This window comes from Papio anubis, chromosome 12 (genome assembly GCF_008728515.1).
Source record: "Papio anubis isolate 15944 chromosome 12, Panubis1.0, whole genome shotgun sequence".
Taxonomy (NCBI): domain Eukaryota; kingdom Metazoa; phylum Chordata; class Mammalia; order Primates; family Cercopithecidae; genus Papio; species Papio anubis.
Genome location: NC_044987.1, coordinates 60,173,777 through 60,199,313, shown reverse-complemented (window position 1 = coordinate 60,199,313; position 25,537 = coordinate 60,173,777). Strand labels below are relative to the sequence as shown.

The 25,537-nt window shown below is 39.4% G+C and overlaps 2 protein-coding genes across 12 annotated transcripts in view; one reads left to right on the top strand and one right to left on the bottom strand.

Annotated features, from left to right (window-relative positions):
• The window catches only part of C2CD3 (C2 domain containing 3 centriole elongation regulator), a 156,008-nt gene extending 154,332 nt beyond the window's left edge, over window positions 1-1,676 (bottom strand). For 8 of the 10 annotated variants that reach the window (XM_021926297.2, XM_021926305.2, XM_021926302.2 and 5 more), the window contains exon 1: window positions 1,503-1,676. In XM_021926297.2, coding sequence (XP_021781989.1) covers window positions 1,503-1,572 — 70 coding nt within the window. In that variant the 5' untranslated portion in view covers window positions 1,573-1,676. The other 2 variants (XM_021926298.2, XM_021926308.2) reach the window with 1 other exon arrangement.
• Window positions 1,677-1,714: 38 nt separating this feature from the next.
• The window catches only part of PPME1 (protein phosphatase methylesterase 1), an 83,553-nt gene continuing 59,730 nt past the window's right edge, over window positions 1,715-25,537 (top strand). The window contains exon 1 of one of the 2 annotated variants that reach the window (XM_009186922.3): window positions 1,715-1,994. In XM_009186922.3, coding sequence (XP_009185186.1) covers window positions 1,894-1,994 — 101 coding nt within the window. In that variant the 5' untranslated portion in view covers window positions 1,715-1,893. The remainder of the gene's footprint in view (window positions 1,995-25,537) is intronic. The other variant, XM_003910403.4, reaches the window with a different exon arrangement.

The window sequence follows — 25,537 nt, the reverse complement described above, 5'->3', positions numbered from 1 at the left end:
TTCTAATGCAAACATCCCCTCTGCCCTCCATAGTGGAGAAAAGACCCACCATAATCCTTACGGATAGTTTCAACATAAAAATTATACACGATTGTGTATATATTTCTACTATGGAAATGGTATAGCAAAAAAAGTATATTCTGTTCTATACTATATTATTTCTACTTTGACTTTCCGCTTATCAACCAAACATGCTTAACTGGTTTGACACAGGGAGCACTAGTATGCTTCAGTCTCAGATCCTCCTATCTTTCGCGGCAGGAAAGTCACTACCTCAAGACTGCCTTAGTAATCTTTAAACAGCTTGGATAAGAGTAATTCCCAGATTGTAGCTTCAGTCCTCAACCCAATGGCCTAATGTCCTATCACTGCTCCAAACCAATACTTCTTTTCTCACTAAACTGCCTACGATGCAAAAAGGCAGGTTCACCCACTGTCCTTTTTCCCTTCGAGGCAGTCTTGTAGAGATTCAATATCCAGTTTCCTGATCTGCCCTCGGTTCCCAGTTTGACTGTTCTCACTGCAGCTAACATCCCCTACTCGGTAAGCCTGTGTCTCCTCGAGGTGTTAACCTGATAAGGACTCTCTGCTGTACACTCTTTCACGATCTCAGGTCCTTCAGGAGAACCTCATGCCCTTACCCCCACTTCAATCCTATCACACCTGTCATTTCCCACTCTTCCCCGCTCTATACTCTACAATTATTTTTTCCCCAACTCCTGCTCATAGCCAGCCCTTCATGCTTCATTCATTCAACAAACATGTACCGAGTCCTGCTTTGTACTAATCCTTGGTCATTCAGTAATGTATAAAACGTGAATCTTGTCCACAATCACACAAGAAATGATATCATCCCTTTGCCAATTTATGTTTCTTCCTGTCCCTGCGGACCTCTAAAGCTACTCGCACACATACATTTCACTTCGTTATCAAAACCAATCCTATTATTGTTTGCTCTTCTCCTCTACAGTCATCCCACCGGTAACCTTCATCTCATTAATCACCACTTTGTGGCCCCTACCCCAGCCCCTAATTCCTTTCTATTCTCTGGAGGGCCAACTGCCCTTCCTTTTAACCTTCTGGTCCCCTGGCTATTTCCCTTCTTACGTCCCTTTTCTTGTTTATCCAGCGGGGGTGGGGGTCTCCCTAAAATTCCTTACACCCTGCTCCCCTGTTAACGCTTTCCTCAATCTTTGATCGCTCGGGTTACCTCTTTTTTTGCGCCCACGGCTGCCCCCAGGCCCTTGGCCTTTACGTTGCTTCATGATGAGCCCGAGCTCTTCTTCATCAGCACAACTCTGTCTTCAGCACCTAAGCAGTCGCCTCCCGCCATCCCTCCCCACGGCGCCTGCGTTCCCCGGCAACCGGCGCCGCTGGGCAGCCTGGGAGGCAGGAAAAAGCCACTCTTCCTCTAACAGTCTCCGGAAAACAGTGCGAAGAGAAGGCGCCAAGACGCCTTCCCGCCAATAGACTACAATACCCAGGATGCTTTGCTACAATACCTCTGCGGGGTTGGCTGGGGGCGCCTACCGCTGCGCAAGCGCATAGGGATACGCCCGTTGAGGACTCCATTGCCCAGGGTGCATTGCCCTGAAGACGGCTCCTCTTTCCGGTGAAAGTTGTCGGGTTTCCAGTTGGGAGTCTGCGGAGTTCGCAGACTCTGTTACCCAGCTTCCTTTGTGTGAGGGCTGTTGCGCACTTCCGGTGGAAGTGCTGAAGCGAGTGGGTGGAGTTTGCAGAGCCGGTGGGCGGTAGGCGGTGCTACCGGTAGCTGGGTGCTGTCCAAAGGCGACTGGGCGTCGTTAGGGGAGCGAGTCGTGACCGGTTGGGCCACACTCAACGTGGGACGAAGGTTCGCCTACTGTTTGACTACGTGCGTGCAGCCTTTCCTTGATGTCGGCCCTCGAAAAGAGCATGCACCTCGGCCGCCTTCCCTCTCGCCCACCTCTACCCGGCAGTGGGGGCAGTCAGAGCGGAGCCAAGATGCGAATGGGGTACGTGACCCATACTCCTACCTAGGGGCCAGGCCCCGGCCATTGGAGAATGGTGGCTCTGAGCGTTCAGAGAGGCACGGGGAAGGAGTCTACCGATAGGAGAAAATGTTGGCGGCGGCCTGGAGATAATTAGATGGAGTAGAAGGCAGATTGGGGAACTAGGGGAGGCGCCAAGTCAATAGAAACTGGAGGAAAAATAATGTTGGAGGGAGAGGGGAATGAGGCAAAGGTTGGGGAAGCTGAGAGACTAACATAACTGAGAATCACCTCCAGAATGAAGGAGGTTTAGAAAAGGGAGTAGAACGGTGACGAAGGTGGAGGAAAATCGGCCAGGGAAGGTGGAGAGAAATGGGGAATGACTGAGAGAAAAGTTGAGGGGAATTGAGGCAACAACTAAGAAAAGGTTTGGGAGGAGTGGATATTGTAAAAGTTCTAATATCTATACTGTGAGAAGTAGATAGTAGAAAAGCTGAGGGAGTTGGACAGGGTTGGAGAACGAAAGAGGAGCACTAGGAAGCAGACGATTCTAGATAATTCCCAGAGGTCTAAAGACAGATTCAGGGAATGAGAGGTGAGATTAGGCCTCTTAAGGGAGAATGAGAAAGTTTGGGGAGTAGGCCTAAGGTAAGGCGGAGAATATAGCCGTGAAGATTGTTAAGGGTAATAGGAATGTGCTGAGAAGCTGGACAGGATAAGGGAGAGAGAAGAAGGAGAGGACTGAAGAATTTGCGAAGTGACCATAGGCTCTAAAGATTGAGAAATAACTATAAATACGGTTTGGTGAATGGAAGTGCTGCAGTTGCAAGGTCTGGGAAGCTTAGAGGAAGATTTGGGCAATCAGTTTTTGCGGGGCTAATAGATCTGAGGGAAGCGATGTACTGGCCTAAGACTTTGAATTAGTGAAGCATTGGGAGTTAGGGAAATAGTTTGCTGGAAAGAGAGGAGAGCCATGTTGAAGAGAGAGGCTTTGGAATTTTAGATCATTAAATGGCTTGTGCCAGGTTAGGGGATACTTGGGCCGAGGACAAAGAATGAGGTGAACATGGGATAATTGCTGGAAAGTGGAAACAATTGAATAGGCATTTGGTTTTGAGGGGATATTTGTAGTTTCAGACAGGATTCTGGGAATTAGTGACTGTAAAGAGAAAAGGAGTAGGAAGGATACTTAGGTATGAGGACTCAAGAGTATATTTGGGATTCTAGAGATGAATTGATAGATATTCTTTGAAAAAGGACTACAGAAGAGAAACCTTAGGTTCTGAAGAAGTAATGTGTGTAAAAACTTACCAAAAGAAGCGAGAATAGGAGATGCAGTACTGTGACAGTAAGTCCTAGGGATGAAAAGAAAGGAGAATCCTATAAAACAGTGGGGTAAAGGAATGGGAAGAACAATTGGAAAAACCAGGGAAGGAAACTAAGAATTGAAGTGGAGACCTGCTGTGATATATAGTAGAAAAAGGAGAAAACCTTAGCAGGGGGAGATAGAGAGATGGACGCACAATAGAGGAGGTAGAAGGCTACATAGAAGGTAAAGTGAAGATTATTTTGACTTTGGAAGATCGAAAAGTTGGACTATAACATGAATAAAGAGAATTTGGAAACTGACCCGTAACATTATTTGGGAAAATTAACCTGGAGTTTAATATTAATATAACATTAATTGTTATATATCTTCATTGCTGCCTTTCTTAAACTACAATTTGATCTTTCAGTATACCAGCACTCTTCTATACAAATACATAAGAAAATCAGATTTTTAATAATTATACATTCTTTAGATAAGTTTAATTAGGGCTCAGCGTCTCATTTTGTCAAAACAAGTTCTCTGAAGATTGAAGAACTGGGTGAAAATACTGAGAGAAAATAAAAGGATAATCTGCTGATTAGAAGATTGTATAATTGTTAGTAATTCATCGTTTTTATTTTGTATTACTTTTCATTTTATTTTTTTTAGAGACAGGGTCTCACTGTGTTGCCCAGGCTGGAGTGCAGTGGCACAATCTTGGCTCACTGCAACTTCTACCTCCTGGGTTCAAGTGATTCATGTGCCTCAGCCTCCCAAGTAGCTGGGATTACCGGCGTGCACCACCATGCCCGGCTAATTTTTGTATTTTTAGTAGAGATGGGATTTCACCATGTTGGCCAGGCTGGTCTTGAACTCCTGGCCTCAAGTGATTTGCCCCACTTGGCTTCCCAAAGTACTGGGATTATAGGATTGAGCTACCATGCCTGGACAACTTACCTTTTTAAATAGATGCTTCGGTCTTCTTGGTTTAGGGTAACTGCTTATCCTGGAAAAGAAAGTTCTTTAGAAAGGCCTTTCTGTATGGTAGTATTGTGAAGAAAAGAGCATATATTGGTGAATATTTGTGTGGTCCTCAAATGGCTTATTTTCCCGTATTTTTCTTTTCTACTTTATTGGTACATAAGCAGGCTTCATCTAAGTCTCATGGTAGTAATAATACAGATTCTCTTTCTCCTTAGAATCATAAAGCTGAAAGAGAGCATAGACATGGATCATTTCATCACTTCATCATGTAGTTGAGGAACTGAATATTCAGAGAGTTCTGTATTCTGTAAGGGAATGTATTAATAAATGAGGGAACTGAGACTCAAATATTCCTAAAGCACCCTAGAAGCTTAGCGGTGGGGCTGTTAAGGACTAGGACTTGGGTCTCTTGACTGTGAGACCCATTGTGTATTTTGAAGTCATAATTGTCATCTGGGAATACTTAATTTGAGTTGTGTATCTTACTCCTTTGCATATAATATAGGATTCAGTCTTTTTCTTCAGTCAGTTGTAATTTATGAAGTCTCACACCAATTTCAAAGCATTCTTTATGTCTCCTTATACTTGCTTTTTTCTTAACTTCTATTCTTCTACTCTATCTGTTACTCACAAGTTAGTCCTGTTCCCTTGATAGTCTCTTGTGTGGCTTACTCTTTCAACTATTTTTCATGAACATTTCACTAAACATTATTTAGGCATGTTTGCATATTCAGGGTGCATATTCTGAGTTGGTGAGTTTTCATAATTCAGTTTTTCAGATTAGATTTAGTAATTCCAAAGTATTGTTGGATAATTTAATAATAGCAATTTTTAAAGTAAGTACTGTGTGCCAGACATTGTAATGGTAACTTTATGTCATTTAATGTGTGCACAGACCTGCAAGGTGAATATTTTCCTGCATTATGGGTAAAGACATTCAGAGATTAAAAGTCACCCAACTAGTATGTACCAGAATCAGGATTCAATCTAAGTTTAGTCTCTAGAATCCATTCGCTTTTCAGTACACCAATATTTTCTCCTGGGTAAGGCCTGAAATCCTGGTGTCACTGTTCCTTTTAATAGATGCCAATGGATGTTGCCAAAAACATAGTGGTTTTGAACTTTATTCAAGCTTTTAGAGCTACTCTGACTAAAGTAGATTTGAGATCCCTATTTGCTTTGCACCCCTGATGTGCTTGAGAGAAGTATCTTTTGAAAGTCACTGCTTTCGTATGTACTATTACTATTAGAGGAACTATAAAATATTAAATCCATTCATTATTCAACATGTTTTTGGTTTATCAATAGTTGTACTTTTCGGCCAGGTGTAGTGGCTCATGCCTATAATCCCAGCACTTTGGGAGGCCAAGGCAGGCGGATCACCTGCGGTCGGGAGTTCCAGACCAGCCTGACCAACATAGAGAAACGCTATCTCTACTAAAAATACAAAATTAGCTGGTGTGGTGGCACATGCCTGTAATCCCAGCTACTTGGGAGGCTGAGGCAGGAAAATTGCTTGAACCCGGGAGGCGGAGGTTGCGGTGAGCCGAGATCGCGCCATTGCACTCCAGCCTGGGCAACAAGAGCGAAACTCCATCTCAAAAAAAAAAATCAAAACAGCTTTTCTATAATTATCTCTTACATTCCTTTTTCTTTTTATTTTGTAAGAGATAGGGTCTTGCTGTGTTGCCCAAGCTGAAGTACAGTGGCTTTTCACAGGTGTGATCTTGGTGCATTACAGCCTCAAACTCGGGGGCTCAAGCAGTCTTCCCACCTCATCCTCTTGAGTAGGTAGGACTGAGGATGTATGCTAGCATACCCACTTCTGTAGTGACTTAACTGACATGTATATAGTCATCCCTTTTTATATTCTATGAGGTAAACTAGGGCAGGAGTTAATATTTTAATAAATGAAAAAACTGAAATGTTCACTGACTTGCCTAAGATCACAGAATCATTACATGGCAGGAACAGCATTCAAACCCAGGACTTCATATTTTTGGTCTATTGTTCTTTTTATGGCGTGCATTGAAGGGTTTGGTATTTGAAGTGACATAGATCTAAGTTTGAACTTAGGTATTTACATTGGTCAAGTCATTTAACTTCTCATCGTCTGTTTTCTTATCTCTAAAATGAGAATACTTCTGCTTACCTTAGAGTGCTGTGAGAATAAGATAATACATAAAAAGCACTTATAGTTCCTGACACATAAGCTCTTAAGGAATGATAGCTAGTAGATAATTATAGATTGAGAACTGTGAAGAAGGTTCATAGTTTATATGGAAGCTCTCCTTTCAATTTCTTATGTTATCAGCTTTTTTGTCCCCATGAGCTGTATGTTTATTCATATCTGATTAGATAGTGTTTCATCCATCTTCTTAAATTTATTATGGTTATCGGGCCTCTTAGGAAGGCTTTAATGAGCTATTCACACAGATGGGGAAGTAAAGGGCAAAGTGAAGTGATTTGCTCAAGGTCACAGATTGAGTTACTAAAATAATCAAATCCCAGTATTTCTGGGTTTTTAAATATTTTCATTAGATTTTTTAAAAATTAAGTTACAATTTATATGCTATAGAATTCATTCTTTTGAAAGTACAAGTCAGTGATTTTTAGTATGTTCACTCGGTTGTACAGTTGTCACCACTAATTGCAGAACATTTTCATCTTCCCATAAACTCCTTACTCATTAGCATCCTCCCTTCCCCCCAGCATGTATTGCTTCTGGCTCTTGAGTCACAGAGAGGCTTTTCCTTTTTTCAGGTTATAAAGGAATCATTTATATTTTTTCCTGGTGCCTGTATGATGTCCTTTTTTTTTTTTTTTTTTTGAGATAGAGTCTTGCTCTGTCACCCAGACTGGAGTGCAGTGGCGTGATTTCGGCCTGCTATAACCTCTACTTCCTGGGTTCAGGCGATTCTCCTGCTTCAGCCTCCTGAGTAGCTGGGATTACAGGCATGCACCACCACACCTAGCTAATTTTTGTATTTTTAGTTGATACGGGGTTTCATTATTTTGGCCAGGCTGGTCTTGAACTCCTGGCCTCAGGTAATCCACCCACCTCAGCCTCCCAAAATGCTGGGATTACAGGCGTAAGCCACCGCGCCTGGCCATTTTTTTTAAAATCCATTTGAAGTTTATCTTGATACGCAAAGTGAGGAACAGAAGAAATTTTATTTTTATGCAAAGGCTATCTAGTTGTTTTAACATCATTTATTAAATTTTTTAGTCCTTTACCCATTATGTAAATTTCACTACAATAAAGAAATAGTCCTGGCCAGGCTCAGTAGTCCATGCCTGTAATCCCAGCACTTTGGGAGGCCAAGGTGTGTGGACCGCTTGAGCTTGGGAGTTGGAGACCAGCCTGGACAACATGGTGAAACCCCTTTTCTGCAAAAATCACAAAAATTTAGCTGGGTGTGGTGGTGTGTACCTGTAGTCCCAGCTACTCGGGAGGATCATTTGAGTCCAGGAAGCAAAGGTTGCAGTAAGCCAAGATCATGCCACTACACTACAGCCTGGGACGCAGAGTGAGACTTGGTCTCAAAAAAAAAAAAAAATTCTTCTTCCTCAGTGATTAAAATGACACCTTTGTCATATGCCAAATTTCTATATAGATCTGGGTCTGTAGAGTTTCTTTCATGTGCCACTACTGTACTTTTAATTAGAGGCTTTATTAATATGTTTTGATGGATGGTAGAGGTTGTTTCCCCCTCATTCATTTTTAGGATTTTCCTCGTTCCTCTTGTTTCTTTCCTCACAAATAAACTTTCTAATCCCATAGCCTAGTGCCAGAAAAAAATTCTGGCAGTATTTTTATTGGGATTACTAAATACAAACATTAATTTAGAATAAACATTTTTATGATGTCAAATGTTCCTTGAAGAAATATGGTATCTTTCAATTTGTGTGAATCCCTTTTGAAGGAAATATATTTCAGATTCCAAGTATTGACCTAAATTATATTCAATCTAATGTTACTTAAATTCCATAGTACTCTTAAATAATTGTAAAACTCAATAGATTTACTGTTTAAATACAATTAAATCTGCAAAAATCCCCAAATCAGCAACATTATATTGATGTGAAATAATCTAATTTGCTGTTACCAGTTTACTGTAGTTTAAACTACAAGGACATTTATTATTGATAGGATGTTCCAGGGTTCATTCAATTGCTAAACAATTTCATTCAGGATCCAGGCTTTTTGCATCCTTTCTTTTGCCATCCTTAGAATGGTGGCTTTTCCTTCTCTTGCTTGTCATCTTATGGTTGCAGGATGGCTGCTGCCACTCTGCTTCTATCTTATCTTTACAAATAAAAAGAAACAGGGGCCAAAGTCCTTTCCTAGCTAAGCTTGTCTTTTAATTTTTTCCCAGAAATGCAAGCTCCCCAGCAGATTTTTCCCTTAAGTCTTTTTGTCCAGAACTGTTTGCATAACCATCCTAAAAGCAATCACTGGCAGTAGGGAATGGGATTAACTATGACTGGTTTAGACCAATTTTGATTCATTCCCTTGGACTGTAGGAGAGATAAGAAGAGATCTCCACTAGCTGCTTAAACAAAAGCATCACAATTTTGTTAGGGAAGAAAGAGTGGGAAGTGGGCAGGTAATGTCTGAAATGGAGAATAAACAGCATCTGCCCCAAATCCTGAGGTTAACAAGTAGAGAAGCCTAATCTTCTGATTTCAACTTCCCTACTGTTTTCATTGCAGTGTAAGTATAGGAAGTAATAATCCCACCCCCAACTCCCCTGCCCCTTATTGCCAGATTTGAGCCCCTTGACATTCATTTCGGAACTTCTGAGTAAAAGTCCATTTTTCCACTGTTACTTATTGCCAGCAGATCCATTTCTTCTTGTATCTTCAAAATTGGGTAGTTTGCTCTTTTGTTTTATTTTAAACCTAATGAGGCTTCCTTGTTATGCTACTTGATGTCAGATTTGAGAAAACATCTCTAGTTGTTTGGAAAAAGACTTTTTCCTTCAAACTATGAAATAGTTTTTTGTTTTGTTTTGTTTTTATTTTTTTTTAAGAGAAGGAACGTTTAATTAATAGTTCCATTAAGAGGGTGGCCACACACTTAGATACTCTTCAAATACAACATTGGTTACCAGTTTCAGGTACATTCTACCAATATATTTTGAAGATTGAATAAGAGATTATATTGAAAATTCCAGTCATTTCAAACCACACCAGAAGACTGAAGTTGTTTACTTATCAGTCCTTTTCCTATATGCTTCTGTGTGTGTTTCTGGCCATGGACTTTTTCCAGGTTTAAGTGGACATCCTCTCTGCCACTAACAAGTTGTATGACTCCGGTCAGTTATTTTTCTCTTCCTGGGCCTCATTATCATGGAAAGAAAGAACACTTCGGCACCTGACATACTTGTTTAAATCCAAGCTCCCCAGCCTGGGCAACATAGCAAAAACTTGTCTCTACTAAAACAAAACAAAACAATCAGGCATGGTGGTGCACACCTGTTAGTCCCAGCTACTTGAGAGACTGAGATGGGAGAATCACTTGAGCCTGGGAGTTTGAGGTTGCAGCGTGCTGTGATCGTGCCACTGCACTCCAGCCTGGGAGACAGAATGAGAGCCTATCTCTAAAATAATAATTATAAAATAAAAAGTCAAATCCAAGCTCCAGTGCTATCAAAAATGGCTCTGGGCAAGTTATTTAGTATTTCTGAGTAACCTTAAAATGAGAATACTTCAATGGTACTGTTCAAAACCCTGCTTGGTACGTAATGAACACCTAGTTGTTTCCTTTATGAAAGTAAGATTTGAGTAGATGCTCTCTAACAGCATGATTCATGATGTAGTTTTTAGAATCCTGAAGTCTGCTGCTTAATGGCATGCCTTGGAGTAAGGAACACTTCAGACCTACCACAACCCTCAGCCAGCCATCTGGTTGCTTTCTTTCCATTCTCTTCAAAGTACTGCTAATAAGGACATTTTAAAAACAGTGGTGCCTTGATTTAAATAGCTGACTGCAATTAAACTTCAGTATTTAGGCCCCACTACCAGACTCCTAGACTTTGACAGAATTTATGACAACAGTGATTAAGACTGCTACTGTGCCCATTCATGACTCATCAATAACTCTCTTAACAGACTTAAGCAGCCTAAATGTTGATGTGTTATTCCTATTTAGATTTGAGACAGTCATGTAAAAACATACAACTTACATTTCTTGTTCCTTGTTCTCTAGGCAAGGAAGGTTTTTCCTCCTTCCCTTTCTCCCCTTTCTCTCCTTTCTCCTGGCTTTCCTTGGGATTTGATCATATAATTTTGTTGGTTTTGGTCATTATCTCCTAGTAGGCATATCACATTGTAGACAAGAAGAACATTCTCTATTCTCCTTAGTTCTCTGAATTGTAATTATTGGTCAACTGTCTATTCCTCAAAACTGTTGAGGTTCATATGGGTCGGAATTATGGGTAGGAATTGCGTCTGAATTTTGTTGGTGCCTAGAATGCTGTCTACTTTAGTGCTAACTGAATGAGAAACCCAAATCCTGGCCTATTTAACCCCATACTATAAGAAAAACATTATTTCCCCACCAGTTGCCTTAAGGTGGTATAACTGGGGCTATACTCCCTTTTTCCTAAAATTGGTTATACTTCATAGAATAATAGAATCCCTATTTCAATACCAACTTTTAGGTAAAATGTATTGTGTTTACAATATGTTACTTTGAGATTTAAAATAATTATGTGGTTGAAACTCTTCTAATACGTCTTGTAATAGGCTTGTAGTAGGTCTCATGTTATGTACAGATTCAGGCTTGTTACTTTTATTTTATCAAAATTTGACAATTTGTGTCTTCCTCTTTGATTCCTCAAACCTGAAAGCAAGTTCATTATTATAAGAAAGCAAATGTCAATTAGCAATTATTTTCACACTAGCCTTATTTTATAGTATTCAGTTTTTCTGCCCTTGCCCAATTATCACTTATTCTCTAAGAGTGAAGACTATTTTTCAAGCACCTTCACCAAGTTTAGGGACCAGAGCAAGCAGTCTACCATTAAAGGCTAGTGTTAATAGCTCTCCAAAGTCATGTCCTAAGCAGTGTTAATTTCCTAAGTATTTCTTGCACTTAACAATTGCCAAGTTTATTTTTCTGGCAATGCCTTCCATTGTCTTCACTTTTTCAAGTCCTACCCATCCTTTAAAACTCATGAAGCACTTTCAGACTACTTTAGCTCATTCATTTGCTCTCTCTTCTCTGAGCACCTATAACAATTTTGGCATCTCCACTCATCAATTTTTGTGCATTGGTATTGTGCTTTTTCACTGTTTACTGTGTCAGACTTATCGAAGATAATTTTATGCAGATTTTTGTGTGTTTCCTCAGTAAACTTTGGAGCTCCTGTAGTACAAGGGCCTTTGTTTCTTTGTGCTTTCTATTGTAACACAGTTAAATGTTTTTGTAAAATTTAATTTAATGGACACGTAGCACACATTCATTTAAAATAAAGTCCTGAAGCTTTTTCTGGTCAGTCCAGCTTGCACTGATTTTTCTATTTTGTGTCCTTTGGTGGCACCTGTCATTGTACCAGGAATCAGCAAACATTTTCTGTTAAAAGCCAGATAGTATTTTAGACTTTGAGGGCCACGTTAGTCTCTGTTGCAGCTACTCAGCTCTGCTGTTGTAGAGTGAAAGCAGCCACAGACAATATATAACTGAATGTGTCTGTGTTCTAACAACAGTTTATGGACACTGAAATTTGAATTTCACATAATTTTCGCATGTTATTAGTCTCTCTCCTCCCCCTACCCTCCACCTTTTAGAAATGTAAAGATCATTCTCTGATCCTGGGCCATGCAAAAATAGGTGGTGGGCTGGATTTCCCATAGACTGTAGTTTGCCAACCCAGTATCAATACTGTTAGTTCTGTATTTCTGCTGTCTTATAGTAGAAAGAAGGTAGGTTTTAAAATCAACAAACTAGGCTTCTTTTCCTGGCTTTACTACTTACCGCTTAACTGGTGCAAACTTGACTTTATTTTTTTTTTTAATGTAGATAATAATGCTAGCCTCATAGAGTTTTTGAGGAGAAAATGAGATGATATATGTGTAGAAATATTATTTAAATTGGAAAACTGTCTAATGGAAACTTACTGTATTTCCTGAATTCTAAGATACATTTCTTTTTTACATTTAAAATGATAATGTCTTTTTTTTTTTTTTGAGATAGAGTTCTCACTCTGTCACCCAGGCTGGAGTGCAGTGGCACGATCTCGGTTCACTGCAGCCTCCGCCTCACAGGTTCAAGCAACCCTTCTGCCTCAGCCTCCTGAGTACCTGGGATTACAGGTGTGCACCACCACGCCCAGCTAATTTTTGTATTTTTAGTGGAGACAGGGTTTTACCATGTTGGTCAGGCTGGTCTCAAACTCCTGACCTCAAGGGATCTGCCCACCTTAGCCTCCTAAAGCATTGGGAGATAGTGTCTTAACAATGCTGTTGGTCAGATAACAATTCTAACTTGGTTCTCATTGGCTGAACATAAGTGAACACCAAAACCAGGATCAAAATTTACAAAACGTATAGGTGTTGAGAACTTCTTAGAGATATAACTGGAGTGCTCTTTTAACCACTAAGAACTGAATGCTTGTGAGGAGGCGTGGGTGTTCAATCGGGTGGGTTAAGCAATATTCCTAAAGTGAGAGTCAAAAGTAAGGCTGAGGCCAGGTACCATGATTCATGCCTGTATCCCAACACTTTGGGAGGCTGAGGTGGGAGGATTGCTTGAGCTCAGGAGTTCAAGACCAGCCTGGGCAACATAGCTAGACCTTGTCTCTAAAAAAATAAAAATAAAAAAAAAAGGTAAGGGCTGGTGTAGTGGCTCACACTTGTAATCCCAGCACTTTTGGAGTTCAGGGTGGGAGGATTGCTCGAGCCCAGGAATTTGAGACCAGCCTGGGCAACATAGTGAGACCACATCTCTACAAAAAGTTAAAAGATTAGCCAAGCATGGTAGCGTGTACCTATTGTCACAACTACTCGAGAGGCTGAGGTGGGAGGATCAGTTGAGCCTAGGAGGTTGAGGTTGCAGTGAGCCATTATCGTGACACTGTACTCCAGCCTGGATGACAGAGGGAGACCCTGTCTCAAAACAATAAAAAAAAGTCAGATAGCTCTAAATAATTGAAAGCTGGCATATGAACTGGTGTTTAGTTGTATGAAACATTCCATCACCAATATTCTTGTGAGGCACAGAAAACTGTTGGTCCGAGTGATTCAAAAGAGAGTGGAACTATGAAGAAATGGTCAGGAATACCTTAAGTTTTTTATTCTGCTTTCATTTATGTATGTTATATATATGTCTCCATAAGTAATATATAAGGAATCTATATAAGTATAAAAGAGCTGTTTCTTCTGTAGAAACACAAAATGAATTCTTTTTTATATAAAAAATGTAAAATGAATTCTAAGTGATAAAGTATTGTGTCATACTTGATAGTTCTTCTTAGTTTTTCATCTTGCAAATTCTCTTTCTTAGCTTTTCATCTTACAAATTGATGGTGCCTTGTACATACTGTATTTCGTCTATTCTAGCAACAAGATTGTGATCTGCTTGTTTAATTTTCTTAATTGTAAACTCCTTTTGTATGTTATGTACTTAATGCAGTTAGCATCTAGGAGCTCAATAAACATTTGTTGAGTGAATGAATGACACTCAGATGCAATGGAAACATGACATTTTCCCAATAGAAATAGTTTAGAATTGTCCATCCTGAATTTAATAGGGAAGTAAATGGGAGGGAGGAGCCATAGACTTAGAGTAAAATTTTAAAAATATGATTATTGAAAGCTTGCAAAAATGAACTTGTACCCTATTTATATTCTTCTGTGATTCCATATTTGTATCTCTCTCTCTTTATTCTTTTAAGAAATATATCTTAGGTGGTTGTGAGGATTAAATTTGTATAATGCTTATAAAATGCCTAGTTCATATACATGTCTAGCTTGTTTCATTTAATCCTTTTCATTCCTTTAATTAAACAACTTTTCCTTAAGCATAAGAACCATTGTTCATTATATATAAAAACCACTTTTAATTGAGTTTTTCTGTGTTAATCAACTGAACTATATTATTAGCTGGGTTTCATAAAAAATGGCATTTTTAGCATATTGTGGATAAGTAGGCTTCGGAGTGGAGCTACCCACAGAATTTACCAATATTTTATAATACTCTTAGGAGAAATGTGTCTTGGTACTCCCAATCAACTCATTTTTAAGTTGGAAAATCTCTATACTAACATTTTTTCACTGATTATTGGGAATTCTAATCTTTTGTAGCTAATTAGAGGATTTGTATTTTTGCCTCTTCCCTAACCAGATTAATGTTTAGTAAGGGTGGTACTTTAAATTTTTATAGCGTTTGAGTTAACAGAATCTTCACGCCAGATATCATCCTTGTGAATCCTTTTCCCTTCTGATTATATTAACATGTGTTCCACAAGAAAGACTGGATGTCCCATTTATGAGCTCTCATGAATTATTTCATAGCCATAGTGTACAGTGACTGTTTCCCTACTTCCCCCCTGCATGAGCTCTTTGAAGGAAAGGACTAAATTTTAATCAATGGGAACTTCTAGTCTGCTTATTTCCCTAGTGCCTAGGAAGTATATCAGGGCCTGCCATGCAGGACAAACTCAAATATCTCTTCAATTGAATTGAGATTAAATTAGCTGCTTATATAAGCAAATTGTGACTGGAAAGAAGCTCTGAAATGATTGCCCTAATGATATTTACTGTTTGCTTATGAAGTATTTTTTTTTTTTTTTTGAGACAGAGTCTCACTTTGTCACCCAGGCTGGAGTGCAGTGGCGCAATCTTGGCTCACTGCAACCTCCGCCTCCTGGGTTCAAGCGATTCTCCTGCCTCAGGCTCCCGAGTAGCTGGGATTACAGGCACATGTCACCACAACCAGCTAATTTTTGTATTTTTAGTAGAGACGGGGTTTCACCATGTTGGTCAGGCTAGTCTCGAACTCCTGACCTCAAGTTATCCACCCATCTTGGCCTCCCAAAGTGCTGGGATTAGAGTTGTGAGCCACCGCGCCCGGCCTGAAGTATGTCTTTTATTCTAGATCATCATGACATTTAGATGAGTCTGGGGAGGGGATCGAATGGCTGTTGGTCTGAAATATACTTCATTAGAGGCTTCTATATGAACCTGATTGGTTTTCAAACTTCAAACCTGCTTTCTTCCTGTTGTGGCAGAATAGTAGCTTACATAAATGCTGATTATTGGGTAATGCCACACATGTTGATTTTGAGGGTAAGCAACTGCATTAGCCTTTGCAAAACATCAAAAAGCCTATATTCTGTCTGTTCTCTTGCTTTCATTAATGGTGTTTCAGTGGCTTTTTTTTTTTTTTTTGGCCCCAATTTTTTTTTAAAAATTTTTTTTTTTTTTTTTTTTTTTTTTTTTTTTTTTTAACTTTTCAAGTTGTGGAAAAAGAAGTTAATAATTATGCTGTTTTTCCTGTTGGGCGAAAGGTGGAAGTAAAATTTAGAAAATTTATTTTCTAATTTAGGCAAAGTACAATTCTTTATTATTAAAGGTATAAGATTACACCTGTTCTCCCTGTGCTACAGCAGTCTGTGTTTATCCATGCACTTTAAGCAAAGTATATTTTTATGTGGTCTGACTCAGCAGGTTGGAAGTTCCTATGGCTTAAGTATCTTATCTGAAGATGGTTTTAAGTGAGGTAAGGTTTCATTTATTTGCTTGAAAGCACATCATATATTGGGCTGTAAGTGTCCTGTTCTGCTTAATGCAAGAGATTTTGTGAAATGCTTCTGTTTCCATTTTCGGATTCCATGATGCTCAACACAGAAAAGTAATAGTAATGGGAGCTAGGATTTTTAACCACATGGTAAATCAGTATTTAATAAATTAGAACTCTTTAAGAAGGCCTTCTGTATTCTCTCTCTGTGAATGGCATCGGGAAAACTTGAGAGTTTTCCTTGTTTCTTCCTTCTCACTTCACTCATCAGCTCCCTCCTGTTATGATATAATCATGATCATAACAGTTCTAAACCTTGACTTTGTTCTTAGTCTACATGGTGCTCAACCTTGCTACAAGGTTCTTCTACCAATCGTTACTATCCCTACAGCAGGAACCAGTCCTCTTCCTAGGGATTTCAGGGTGTTCATTGCCAGCTTTGATGATTTCAAGAATGGGAAACTTAATATTCGAGGATAGTATTGAAAACTGATAGGGAAATGACCCTGAGAGTCAGATTCTAGCTCAGCTGCTTCCCATGGTCTTAGACAAGTTATTTAAACTCCATTGGCCTTAGTTTTCTCATTTGGAAAATGGGGATAATAATAGCTACCCCAGAAGCTTGGTGTAGAAATTAGTTCCTGTGTTTATCTCCATTGTCTCCTCAAATTTCATTAAGTTACAGTAATTTGGAAAAAGGAATAAAGCTAAAGGACAAAGAAGAGTAGGGATATAAGATGCTTACAAAATTTAGGAAGATAGAAAGCAAGTTGATAAATGTTTAGAAGAGAAAACTGAAAACTACTTGTAGAAAGAGAATGAAAGTTCAAGCTAATCCATATCACTATCCTATAAAGGCTCAAGAATTCCAGGTACTAGGTGCCTGTGAAAAGGGACTTAGAGTTTTCTTCTAAGAGTTTTCCAGTTTTGGCTCATACATGCAAGTCTGTGATCCATTTTGAGTTAATTTTTATGTATGATATGAGGAATGAGTCCAACTTCATTCTTTTGCATGTAGATATCCAGTTATCCCAGCACGATTTAACTGAAAAGGTTTCTTTTGCTATTAAATTATCTTGACACCCTTGTCAAAAGTCAGTTGACCATAAATGTATATGTTTGTTTTTGAGCCATCAATTCTGTATCATTGATTTATATATCAATCTATATATTGGTGCTACACTGTCTTTTGATTACTGTAGCTTTTTGTAGTAAGTTTCGAAATCAGGAAGTGTATTGTTTCCAACTTTGTTCTTTTTTAAAAAACTTATTTTGGGTCCCTTGAATTTCCATGTGAATTTTAGGATGAGTTTGTCAACTTCTGCAGAGAAGCCAGGTGTAATTTTGATAGGCATTGCTTTGAATCTGTAGATCAATTTGAGAAGTATTGCCAACTTAATAATACTCAGTCTTCCAATCCATCAACACTGGATGTCTTTCTTTTTATTTATGTCTTCTTTAATTTCTTCAACAGTACTACATAGTTTTCAGTGTTTAAGTCTTGCATTTATTTGGCTATATTTATTCCTGCATATTTTATTCTTATCAGTGGTATTGTAAATGGAATTGTCCTCTTGATTTTATTTTTGGAGTGTTAATTGCAAATTACAGAAATACAATTGATTTTTATATATTGGTCTTATTTTCTGAAACCCTGCTGAAATTGTTCCTGTAGTTTTTTAATGGATTCCTAAGGATTTTGCCCTACACATTTTAACATGTATAGGTAATATAAAAGTCCAAGTTTAATCAATATCTCTGCTGTTCTTCTGAAGTAATACAATGACTTTAGCAACCTGTGGCAGGTGGAATAACAACATCCCAAGGATGCTAAGGTCTGAATCCCTGGAACCTGTGAATATGTTATTTTACATGGCAGAGAGGAATTAAGGTTGCTAATCAGCCGACCTTAAAATAAAGAGATTATCATGGATTATCTGGGTGGGCCCAGTGTGATCGTTGGTGTCTTTTAAAGAGAAGGAAACAGAAGAGCAAGTCAGAGCCTGAGAGATTTGAAGATGCTGTATTGCTTGCCGGCTTTAAAATGGAGGAAGAACTTGTAAGCCAAGGAATACAGGCTGCCTCCAAAGCTGGAGATGGTATTTAGACCTCTCAATCTGGGCACTAGACTAACTCATTGCTACTATTCTGGTTATTGCTTATAGGCCTTTGTAGTAGTCATAGCTAGAATTGTGAGTTCATACTGATATTTCTTTCTTCTTTTTTTTCTTCTTTTTTGAGACGGAGTCTCGCTCTATCGCCCAGGCTGGAGTGAAAGTGGCACTATCTCGGCTCACTGCAACCTTCGTCTCCCGGGTTGAAGCAGTTATCTGCTTCAGCCTTCCAAGTAGCTGGGATTACAGGCACCTGCCACAACACCTGGCTAATTTGTGTATTTTTAGTAAAGATGGGGTTTCACCATCTTGGTCAAACTGGTCTTGAACTCCTGACCTCGTGATCTAGCTGCCTCAGCCTCCCAAAGTGCTGGGATTACAGGGGTGAGCCATTGTGTCCGGCCCATACTGATATTTCAAAAGGAAGGACAAAAAGAATCAAGAGTTCACCCTGACATTTTCATTTCAAAATTAAGATTACAGGGTTTTTTACTTTTCTGATTTTTTTTTTTTTTTTTTGGAGACGGAGTCTCGCTCTGTCGCCCAGGCTAGAGTACAGTACAGTGGCCGGATCTCAGCTCACTGCAAGCTCCGCCTCCCGGGTTTACGCCATTCTCCTGCCTCAGCCTCCCGAGTAGCTGGGACTCCAGGCGCCCACCACCTCGCCCGGCTAGTTTTTTGTATTTTTTAGTAGAGACGGGGTTTCACCATGTTAGCCAGGATGGTCTTGATCTCCTGACCTCGTGATCCGCCCGTCTCGGCCTCCCAAAGTGCTGGGATTACAGGCTTGAGCCACCGCGCCCGGCCTTTACTTTTCTGATTTTTATCTAATCATCTCTTCCTTTACAATGAAAGTCTTGGTTCCTAATGACATTAACCTAACTACCTATTTGCTTTATCCAAATATGTATGTATATGATGTTCAAAATAACAAACTGTGCTACCATTAAAAATAACCAACAGTATGATTACTGAATACTGTTTAAAATTTATTTTCAAAATAAATAAATAAATAAATATAATTTATTTTCAGTTCTTTTTTTTCCTTAAAGTATATTTATCCCGCCAGAGATGTGCAGTCAAATAATTGTTTTTAAAGTCATTTGGAATAATTCTTAATACACCATTAAGTTAATTTGTTCTCTTTTATGTTAATTGTGGTAATTGGTTTGTACAAAGTGTTTAATATGCTTATAAAACAAAAATTATGTACATGACTACAATGTTGAGGTATAAAACAATACATATTCAGAAAATTATAGCTTTTTTTCCTTGTATCCTACAAGTAACTCTTTTCATTAGTTTTTGCTTTTATCAATGCACTTCAAAATATGTAAACATATATTTATACTTCCCCCTTATATGAAAGATAACATTGGCCAGGTACGATGGCTCACACCTATAATTCCAACACTTTGGTAGGCCAAAGCAGGCAGATCGCTTGAGCTCAGGAGTTTGAGACCAGCCTGGACAATGTGGTGAGACCCTGTCTCTATTTAAAATTAAAAACTAATGATAAATAAATAAAATAACATACATATGGTTCCACATATTGCTTTATTTATTTATTTATTGAGTCAGGGTCTCACTCTGTCACCCAGGCTGGTGTGCAGTGGCATGATCATGGCTCACTGCAGCCTTGACTCCCTGGGCTCAAGCTATTCTTCTACCTCAGCTTCCCTAATAGTTGGGACTTTAGGTGTGCTCCACCGTGCCCCCTAAGTTTTGTATTTTTCATAGAGACATTGTTTCGCCATGTTGCCCAGGCTGGTCTCAAACCCCTAGGCTTAAGCAGTCCACCCACCTCGGCCTCCCAAAGTGCCAGGATTGCAGGCATGAGCCACTGCACCTGGCTTGCCTATTGGTTTTTAAATTTAAGATATTCTGATCACTTCTTACTAGTACACAGAAATCTTTTCCATTATTTTCCCTGCAGTTGTTGTGTGGACATAACCCAGTGTATTCAGCCAGTCCCCTATTGATGGCCATTGGGTTTTTTTCATCCTTTTCTGTTTCAAATAGTGCTGAAATGAGCAAATTTACTCATATGTCATTTAGTATTTTGGGGGTTAGGGCCACTTTTAAGATAGTTGTCTTTAATGTTCTATAGTTTTACCATAATGTATTACTTCTCTTTAAATCTTATGATTCACTGAGCTTCATAAATCTGTGGTTTGATGTTTCCTCAGTTCTGAAAACTTCAGCCACAGGTTAAACATTCCTAATCTGAAAATCTGCAGTACTCCAAAATCTGAAACTTTTTGAGTGCTGACATGACACGAGTCAAAACAGAGCAAGAAATGTCAGTTTATAAAATCAGAGACAGACTTTAAAGACAAAAACCATTGTTAATGAGGCAGATGACTGGAAAAAAAATATTAAGTCACCTAGCAGCATGCATTCTCATCCCTAGAGGACCCACAGTCTGGTCTCTTGACAGGGTTAGAATGTTTGTCCCCTCCATATCTTATGTTGAAATGTAGTCACCAATGCTGGAGGTAGGGCCCAGTGGAAAGTATTGGATCATGGGGGCAGATCCCTTATGAATGGCTTAGTGCTCTCCCCTTGGTAATGAGTGAATTCTGCTTCTGAGTTCAGTCGAGATCAGGTTGTTAAAAGAGAGTGGTGCACATCCCTGCCATCAGCTCCCACTCTTGCCATGTGATGTGGCTGCTCCAGCTTTACCTTCTACCATGATTGTAAGCTTCTGAAGCCCTCATCAGAAACAGATACTAGTAGCATGCTTCTTGTACAGCCTGCAGAACCCCAAGCCAAAATAAACCTGTTTTCTTTATCAATTACCCAGCCTCAGGTATTTCTTTATAGCAGTGCAAGAATGGACAACATAGAAAATTGATACTGAAGAGTAGGATGTTGCTATAAAGATAACTGAAAATGTGGAAGCAGTTTTGGAACTGGATAACGGGCAGAGGTTGGAAGAGTTTGGAGGACTTTTCAGAAGAAGACAGGAAGACAAGGAAAAGTTTGGAACTTCTTAAAGACTTGGTTAAATAATTTTGACCAAAATGCTGATAGAAATACAGACAATGAAAGCCAGGCTAATGAGGTCTCAGATGGAAATGAGGAGTTTATTGGGAACTGGAGTAAAAGTCACCATGTTATGCCCTAGCAAAGAGTTTGCCTGCATTGTGGTGTTCATGCCATAGGAACCTGTAGAAAGTTGAACTTGAGAGTGATCAAGAGTAGCTGGCAGAAGAAATTTCTAAGCAGCAAAGCATTCAAGAGGTGGCCTGGTTGCTTCTCACAGCCTGGTATCAGATACAGGAGCAAAGGAATAACTTAAAGTTGGACTTTATAGGCCAGGTGCACTGGGAGGCCAAAGTGGGAGGATTGTTTGAGTTCAGGAGTTCGAGACCAGCTTGGGCAACATAGTGAAACTTCGTCTCTACTAAAAATAAAAAAAAGTTATCAGCTGGATGTGGTGGTATATGCCAGTAGTCCCAGCTAGTCCAGAGGCTGAGGCAGGAGGATCACTCAAGTCTGAGAGATTGAGGGTGCAGTGAGCTGTGATGATGCCACTGCACTCTAGCCTGGACAACAGAGTGAAATCCTGTCTGAAGAAAAAACAAAGTTGGAACTTGTTTTAAAATTGGAGCAGACTGTAAAAGTTTGGAAAACTTGCAACCTGGCCCTCTGGTGGAAGAGGAATCCAGGAGGGCTTTGGAGTAACCACTTACTAGAGAGATTTGCATGACTAAAAGGGAACCAATTGTTAATATCTAAAACAATGGGGAAAAGGTTTCAAAGTTGTTGCAGATGTCTTTGGGAAGGTCCCTCTCATCACAGGTCCAGAGACCTAGGAGGAAAGAATGATTTCAGGGCCCAGGCCCAGGGCACTGCTGCCCTGCTCAGCCTCTGGACACTGCACCTTGTATCCTGGCTACTCATGCACCAGCCAGGGCTCAAAATGCCCCAGGCACAGCTTGGGCTGCTGCTCTAGAGGGCACAAGCGCTGTAAGTCTTGACCACTTCCATGTGGTTGGCAAGCCTGCATGCACATAGAATGCGAGAGTGAAGAAGGCTAGGCAACTTCTGCCTAGATTTCAGAGCATATATGAAAAAGCCAGTGTGCTGCAAGGGCAGAGCCCCTGCAGAGAAACTTTGCTAGGGCAATGCTGAAGGGAAATGGGGGGTTGGAGCCCCCTTCAAAGACCCCACTGGAGCATCACCTAGTGGAATTGTGGGAAAGGGGCTGCCACACTTCAGACCTTAGAATGGTAGAGCCACCGGCAGCTTGCATCCTGAGCATGGAAAAGCTGCGGGCACTCAACTCTAACCTCTGAGATAAGCTGGCAGGGCTATACCCTACAAGCAATAGGTGGAGCTGCCCAAGGCCTTGGGAGCCCACCCCTTGCACCAGTGTGCCCTGGACGTGGGACATGGAGTCAATAGAGATTATTTTTGGAGCTCTAAGATTTAATGACTACCCCGCTGGGTTTCAGACTTTGATAGGGCTTGTCGCCCCTTTCTTTTGGCCAGTTTCTCCATTTTGGAATGGGAATGTTTACCCAATGCATGTACCACCATTGTGTCTTGGAAGTAAATAATTTGTTTTGGTTTTACAGGCTCGTAGGTACATCTCGGGCTGCTTCCACATCATAGGTGGAAGGGGATGAGTCTTAGATGAGACTTAGGACTTTGGACTTGATGCAGAAACAAGTTAAGACTTTGGGGGAACTATTGAGAAGAGGTGATGGTATTTTGCAATGTGAGAAGGAGACGAAATTTGAGGGGCCAAGGGCAGAATGATATGGTTTGGATGTTTGTCCCCTCCAAATCTCATGTTGAAATGTAATCCCCAGTGCTGGAGGTGGGGCCTAGTGGGAGGTGTTGGATCATGGATGCAGATCCCTCATGAATGGTTTATTGCCATCACCTTGGTAATAAGTGAGTTCTTGCCCTGAGTTCTCTCCAGATCTAGTTGTTTAAAAGAGTGTGGCACCTCCCCCTTCTCTTGCTTCTGCTCTCTCCATGTGACAGAGATGCTCCCACTTCACCTTCCACCGTGATTGTAAGCTTCCTGTGGCCCTTACCAGGAACAGATGCTGGTACCATGCAGAACCATTAGCCAGTTAAACCTTTTTATAAATTACCCAGTCTCAGGTGTTATGTTACAGCAATGCAAGAACAGTCTTAACACATCCCTCAACTGTTTCTGATGTTTCTTCTCACCTAAAAAATAAAATACCGTGTTTGGTAACCTTTTAATCAAACACAACATTGTAGGTAGGAGACTGAATGCCTGCCATTGTTGGTTGTTGCTTTTATTTAATAACCGGTAGAGGTGTTCTGTGATGTTACTATGCTGGTTGGTTTCCCTGAGTACATTATGTTTTTTCACTGTATTAATGGTATGTTATATCTTTTACTGTTAAGTACTTATATGTGAATAAGTGTAAGAAAAATGATTAATCAGTAACATGTAAGTTCAATCAGGAATGATGGTGATGCCAAACAACCATAGATTTTCCACATGGGTGGCTAAGATAGTGGCACCATTGCTTTCTGATGCTTCAGTTTACACAAACTTTGTTTTGTGCACAAAATTATTAAAAACATTGTTTAAAATTACGTCTAGGCCATGTGTATAAGGTCTATATAAAACATAAATGAATTGTGTGTTTAGACTTGGGTCCCATCCCCAGGATATCTCATTGTGTATATGCAGATATTCCAAAGTAAAAAAAAAAAAAAAAAAAAGGAAACAATAAACTGAAATTTGAAACACTTCTGGTCCCAAGCAGTTTGGACAAGGGGTACTCAACCTGTAGGGCTTCTTCAAATACTACTTTTATTCCACTCTCTTATTTCCTTTCAGAACTTCAGTTTGACATATTTAAGACTTATTTACTCTTCCCTTCATATTTCTTAACTTTTTTATTTTCCATCTTCTGTTTGTATTTTGGATTCTAGATGTATCTAGATGTATCTGAACAAATTCACTACTAGTTTACCCTTCTCCTTAACTGTGTCTAATCAGTTAAACTTGACTGTTTTTTAATTTTAATTCTTTTCATTCTAGAAGCTTGTTTCAAGTTTCTGTTCATTTAAATGTATTAAGCAGTTATTTTATATTGTATTTGATAATTACTTTATGTGAACTCTTTACAGGTCTGTTTCCTCACATATTTTATGCTTTTTGATTGTGAGATAGTTATTTGCCTTGAAACTTTGTGAAACTTCTTAGTCCTAGAATGAAGATTGACTCTTTAAGGAGGATTTGCCTTTGTTTCTCTTGGGTGTCCTGAGGGCACTACCAGTTGAATCCACTTTACATTCTCATCTTGAAACTTCTTGGGATATGTAAATGATATGTATTTAGCTCCATATCAGTTTGAGAGCCGTTTGTTTCTTCTTGCTTCTCTCTTCTCAACGCCAAGTTTTAAGACAGGCTTTTTTGTTGTTGTTGTTAAATTTAATCCTGAGATTGTGGTAAGGAGCAGAAAGTTAATTCTGTTTCAACCTTTCACTGAGCTTATGATCCTTTGAGTTCCCAGCTTGATGGGAGAAAGGTTTCCTGCTGGGCTCCCCAGCAAGGCTTCCTACCTTGGGCTTTGTGTCCTGTTCTGTGTGCCCCAGGAAACCGCCTAACTTCAGACAGTTGGCAAATGCCATCAAGATAATAGCCAGATTTAATGGTGTAAGTGCTTCTCTGGGTTTCCACCTTACTTAACTTTTGGCCTGGGTCTTCCCTGTTCCTTACTTTCTTGCCAGCTCATTCTATGCATTTAAAAGAATGAATGACTATATAATTACAATATATAAGATCGTTATATATAATTAATAATTATACACTATGATTGTGTAAATATAACATCTATATATTTTTTACACACACTCTTACATATAATTTTAGCCAATATTTCTCAAGTTGGATCTATTAATTACCATAGACAGAAACAGTTCCTAACATAAGAAGTCTATACTCAGGCAGACTGTCAGTCATTATGTGAAAATGGGGAACACGATTTTCTAACATGCAAAGTTTCAAAATTAATGTCCCTTTCTCATGAAGCTGATGGAGGGTGTGTTTCATCAAAATAAGAGACTATAACAAGAAAAATATGGGATATGGGATTAGGGATTCAACACAGGTGAAAGGCAAGAAGAATTCCCCAGATGATAGTAAAATGTTATCAGTTCATCATATCAAACAGCAGGCAGTCCCATTTGGAGCAGATGAATGGAGGGTGCCAGAAATGGAAATTTGAGTGAAAAATAGACCTGGTAGATTATTTAATGTGAATGACCAAATATTAAGAGAAGTTTTACAGAATTCAAAGGCTTTCTTTGTTTAAAATTGTGAAATACTCATACAGAAAAGTAAAGTATAAATGTACAGTTCAAAAAATAATAAATTCTCATGTGTCCATCACCTAGCTTATGAAGTAAA